The sequence below is a fragment of the Rhynchophorus ferrugineus genome, unplaced genomic scaffold (assembly GCF_030347505.1).
Source record: "Rhynchophorus ferrugineus isolate W39M unplaced genomic scaffold, kcgeb_rfMv2 rfM1, whole genome shotgun sequence".
NCBI classification, from domain to species: domain Eukaryota; kingdom Metazoa; phylum Arthropoda; class Insecta; order Coleoptera; family Curculionidae; genus Rhynchophorus; species Rhynchophorus ferrugineus.
In genome coordinates, this window is record NW_027472580.1 from 54,627,818 (window position 1) to 54,633,526 (window position 5,709).

Below are 5,709 nucleotides of genomic sequence, written 5' to 3' on the forward strand. Positions count from 1 at the left end.
GAAACCTCTTTTATCTATTAAAAAATAAACAAACACAACATTATTTCATTCGTAGTTCATTCATATATATAATATGTAAAGAGTATATATATCTAAAGGCAATTAAACTACCGTACATCTATGCAACCATATATACATTACAGGGTCTCCTATTGTAAACCGCCACCAAATTATTTTTATCTACAACATATAGAAAGCTATCTTGGACTTACATATAAAAGCTGAGAGTTTTATTTTATTAAAGTTTCTTATAGATTTTAAATGATTACTTTTGGAATCATCATACACCTTAATATAATCATACCCTAAAATATATAATGAAACACATAACCAAAATGTGTATTTTTAATAAAAGATTAAGAATATATTTCCCTACATTCAAACGGTCCAAAAACACATTGTATTATCGTTGTTTTCCATTCATATACTAAAAGATAAATTTGAATCATGATCGAATTGAAAAATGAATCCCTATAATATATGCAGAAAAATCTTAAGATTTCAGCAAACTTTATAGTGACTTCTAATACCCTTTTGTATGATATGATAAAATGATACCCTTTGGATCTTAGACCACTGCGACAACTAGTGCTAAAATAATGTTCTTCTATGTTATCCTGTGTTTTTCAAATTTCAAAATCATCACGATTGGTTTTGTTAACATTTATATCATGGATCTGAAAAAGGTGTTTGCGGAATTCGGCATGTTTGGGAAAACTCTCAGATTCTGAGCAGAGAAGGAAACTGATTCTTCATTTTCTGTAGTACATTAGAAGTGTCGGCCGAAAAGAAAAATATCGATATTCCGATATATCAATATTAAATAATAAGGATAAATCGATTTCGATATTTTTAAAAAAATATCAATATATGGGAGCAAAATAAAATATTCATATTTGTTTGCAAATATATTGTAGTAAACTTTAGTTAAGTTATTTTTAAAAATTTAAAAAGTTTATTAAAAATAAATATATAGTTATTCTAATGTTTAAAAAATATATTTAATTTGTTTGAAAATATTTTTTATAGATATTTTTTGCAATAAATATAGATATAGCGATTTTTCGGCATCCTTTGGGTATATCGAAATTTTATGTTTAGTTTAGTTTAGTTATGAGAATGTGGATACACATCTTTCAACAAAAGCACCAGAAATATTAACATACTAAATGTTTTATGTTTTTATGTTTTCTTATTTATGTTAGTATATCTTATACTATTTATAATGATCTTTAATCTGAACTTAATTTTGTTCTTCAATAGTGCTTATATGATCCTTTTAAATTCGTATTTGGAATGTTCCTTTTGGAATATATATAAAATTTTATATATTCTGTGATAGATAAGTTGCCTATTGCTGTTCTGGACTTCTTTAGAAAATATTGATTTTTAATTTTTTTTCAATTTCTTATTTTAATATATTGTTATATTTCAAATATAAAAAAATTATCAAAGCATAACATTTTTTCAAGGAGTCCAAACATTTTTAAGCCAAAGAGTTCCACTCGGGGTGATAGATTTTTTTAAATATATCCACATTTTATTTAAAAAAAATTCTTATATAAAATAGCCAACTTCCAATGGAGCCATATCACTGAAAGTGGCGAAATTATATATGTGAAATGTCATATTGTTCATATACATGTTGTAGTTAACCAACCAAACAATAATGAGTCACCTGTAAAAATAGTAAATATCCCAGTTTTTTATAAAATGTCTTTTCTAAATTTTTGGTCTAAACCTGATCCTAAAGGTAATATAATACATTGAATTATTAAAGACTTAACTTATAAACTTAAATATAATTTTCAAATTTCAGAGGAACAAAGGGAAACTGATAGGGCTTTGAGAAAAGTTGGTAGAGATATAGAAAGGGATAGATTGAAGCTTGAAAGGGAAGAGAAAAAATTGGTAATGATAATTTTAGTGTATATAGTGTACATTATAAAATATTATTTTTAGGAACAAGAGATTAAGAAATTAGCCCGAGAGGGTAATAATGAAGGATGTAGAATTTTAGCAAAACAATTAGTTCAATTACGTAAGCAGAAAACTCGTTCATATGCAGCTAGTAGTAAGGTTACAGGAGTACAATTTCAAAATAAGGCTATGGGTGCTAATATGAAACTTGCCGAATCTATGGGTGTAGCCGGCAAAACTATGTCAGATATGAACAGATTGATGAAACCTGAACAAATTGCAGCTACTGTTAATGCTTTCTCCAAAGAAAATATGAAGATGGCAATGACTGACGAAATGAGTAAATTGATATAATAATAAGTACACTGTCATTATGTATTAACGTATATTACTTTTAGTTAATGATACTTTAGATGACATTTTAACTGAATCAGGAGATGAAGAAGAAAGTGATAACATTGTTACACAAGTTTTAGATGAGATTGGTATTGAAATTAGTGGAAAGGTAAGATATCTATAACTTCCTTTATATCAAATTTTACATGCTTTTATAATTCAGATGTCTGGAGCACCTTTACCAGAGTCTGGAAAAGTTGGTGGAAAAAATTCAGCACTTAGTGATGAAGACATAGAAGCACAATTAGCTAAACTAAGAGCTTAACATATGTGATTTGATATACTTATAATAAATATTATGTAATTATTGTATTTTAAAGAACACTATTTATACATGTTACCTTTGTTATAATTTAATTTAATTATTTTTCTTGATAGTTATAATATAATTCATAATTTTCTGTTATACTGTTTTCTATAAAATTATTGTTAAGCCTAAGTGTGTAATAACTCAAAGACTACTTACTTGATACTGTATATAATAACTTAAGTGTAACAGTAAAATGGTACAACCTATCACTGAATGAACAAGAAATAGGAATAAGTATTTGATCTTTTAATTCGTATACATTCAGGATTCAGAAAAAACATAAAACTAAAGTTTTACTCATTGATCTATCACTAGCATATATTCTATTTTGAATAAGATATTTCTGGTTGATACAAGTAACTGGTGTAGATTTCAGTCTTTGCTTCTATCCAATAACATGTATGTATGATATGTTTGAAACAAAAAGGGTTTAGTTTCAGTATGATAAAGGTTATACACCAGAACAGAATTTGCTTAGAGGGTGAAAAATCTATCGCAGAAAATATGGATACCATGAATGCATATTTCTCTAAATGGTATTTAAAACAAAAGAGTAAAATGAAGTATATACCCACAAATGACAAAACTTAATTCATATCACTAAGGAAACAGCTTAATGAGATATTTAAGAAGGTAGAAGACAGGAATAAAGCTTTAAAAGGCATACTAGAATTCAAAATCATGTACACTTTAAGACTAACAATGAATTAATAAGACCGAGGGTTGAAGAAATTCAGTAAATAAATTATTTCAGTATAATAAATCAGTAAATTTATTTTTGGTCTAAACAAAAAAAAGGAACTTACAAATGTTATATTATTAGGTCTAGTCTACAAATCTAGTTTTGGTGTAATAGATTCAACCCCTTCAATATTATAAAAGGATATTACTACAGGTACATTTTAAATTATGGTTTAAATCATCATTTATGTAATAAAGCATGAAACAAAAATTCACGTTTTATGAAATCGTAATAATTTAAAAATGTAAATTTTGCATAAGCATATGAAAATAAATTACATCTGAAGTCATTCTATACAAAAAAAAAATAGATCCAGTTAACATATATAAATAATATAATTAAGACAGTCTTATAATTGAGTTGCCACACAATGAGTATTATAAACAGAGTTTAAAAAATAAAAACTCAAAAAACAAAGAAATGATATTTTAAGAAACAGCAATCCAGTAATATTTAGGCACTCTGTAAAATTATTAACCTAAGACAGTAAGTTGAGATACTATAATTTTTTAAATTATTTTTCACTACAATTTTAATGTACCACCCCAGAATCTGGAGTTCCATGTCTACTAAAACTTCGTAAATTGTATTTTCTGTTTTGACCTTCAAATTGTTTTTTAACAAAGTTACTGTGAAAACCATTACTTTGTCCTGAATCCACACTACCTTCTCGGTCATAATGTATATGTTGGAATTGATGTGAGTTTCCATTTTTATACAAGGAGTTTGGTTTGTATGTTGAATCCTGGGAAATATATCCATCTTCTTTAATATAATCTACATTTGGTTTTGTTAAATCTATTTTAGATAATTTAATATTTTCAACTGATTCCAAAATCTTGGAATTTTGTTTCTGAATGGTATTCAGCAGAGTCATATTATACTGCACCACATCTTTAAACATAATAATACTATATACTATTACAATAGCTCCTAAGAATGTAAATGCATATCTTGAGTACCAAACAAAATCATAAAGGTTACTATATAAGTTCCTTGTATCATGTTTATCCTGATGCTTTGTATAAAGAGAGCATATTAACCTTTCTGTTAAAAGATTTAAAAAGAGTAGAAAAAAAAGTGGTAACCTCACAGATATTGTTCTTCTTGATGAAGTTACCATAAAAATTAAAAACATAGCAAAAACATTAAAAATAATTGAATCAATCCATGATATTTCTCCAACTATCCAAGACTGTAAATTGGTAATACTGCGTGATAATATCTAAAACATAAATTTGTTAATATACATATAAAGACATAACCATATAAATAGTCAAATGTCTATATAGATGATATCCAAAATTACCTCTATAATTTCTTTGTGGGATTGAGTGGATACATAAACATCTTTAAGAACATTTTCAAGATATCTTCCTTGTTTCATCATTTTTTCTTGAAGTTCAATACTTTCTTTTTGTATTTTAATCAAATCTTCCTGCTTTTTCGCTGATAACTCTAATTGTTTCCCCACCTTTAAAGTATTTTCTGCTATTGTTTCATGCCAGATTTGACCTCTTAGGAACCAACAAATATTTTGTGTATGTGTATAAAATTCTGTATAAACATTAAATGCTCTGTCTGTCATACTATTAATACAAATTCTTCTTAAATTTTCTTTCTTGTCATGTTCACAATTATATGTTTCATGTCCAGACATTTCCAGAAAACAGTTGGTTATACGCATAGCTATATCACTTTGAGTGTCTTCAGAAAGATAACGGCAACCCTCATTGAGATCGTCTAAAGCAGCTTTCCAACATGGACCATATTTCGGTAAGGTACCCCTTTCTTTTATTACCTTAAATATATGTTAGTAATTATAAAAATGTCTATTATCTAACTAAAGAAATCTTACCTGGTATTGTGCTCTACCTTGCTCCATCATTTCTCTATTATCCTTACCATAAACATATATAAAATCTTCAAATGCTACGGCACATACCACAAAAGTAGTTAAAAATGTGGGTAAAATACAAGCCATTCCGTATCAACAATTATTTAACAACCTGTTTGTTTACGTTTTTGGTTATCACAAAAAGACGGTTTGAACTTCAAGGCTTCCTCCACCTGTCTTTGTTTACCTTTTTTTTAGAAAAAGACAATGCATTCAGAGTAATTTTTCAGATAACTATTTGTGCAAAATTGCATAGTTACAATACAGCTTAATAGGTGGCGCAAAAGGGAGCAAGCAGTTTTTTAACTTTAAATAGGAGTAATGCACAGAAAATATAAAATATTAAAAACAATAATATTTAAACATCTGTAAAGAAATCATTTAGAATTATGTTAATCTAATGAAGATAACTTTGGAGTGAAATCAAAGTTTTGTGATTTTAAA

At 27.0% G+C, this 5,709-nt stretch overlaps 2 protein-coding genes across 2 annotated transcripts; one reads left to right on the forward strand and one right to left on the reverse strand.

Moving 5' to 3' along the window:
* Positions 1-1,600: 1,600 nt before the first annotated feature.
* On the forward strand, positions 1,601-2,722 carry CHMP2B (Charged multivesicular body protein 2b). Its single transcript, XM_076407609.1, has 5 exons — positions 1,601-1,753; positions 1,820-1,911; positions 1,963-2,260; positions 2,319-2,425; positions 2,480-2,722. The coding sequence occupies exons 1-5, from the start codon at positions 1,714-1,716 to the stop codon at positions 2,579-2,581; spliced, it is 639 nt and encodes a 212-aa protein (XP_076263724.1). The 5' UTR covers positions 1,601-1,713; the 3' UTR covers positions 2,582-2,722.
* Positions 2,723-3,374: 652 nt separating this feature from the next.
* On the reverse strand, positions 3,375-5,456 carry LOC143198410 (uncharacterized). Its single transcript, XM_076407596.1, has 3 exons — positions 5,227-5,456; positions 4,678-5,169; positions 3,375-4,593 (listed from the first exon to the last, which is right to left on the reverse strand). The coding sequence occupies exons 1-3, from the start codon at positions 5,350-5,352 to the stop codon at positions 3,901-3,903; spliced, it is 1,311 nt and encodes a 436-aa protein (XP_076263711.1). The 5' UTR covers positions 5,353-5,456; the 3' UTR covers positions 3,375-3,900.
* Positions 5,457-5,709: the final 253 nt, after the last annotated feature.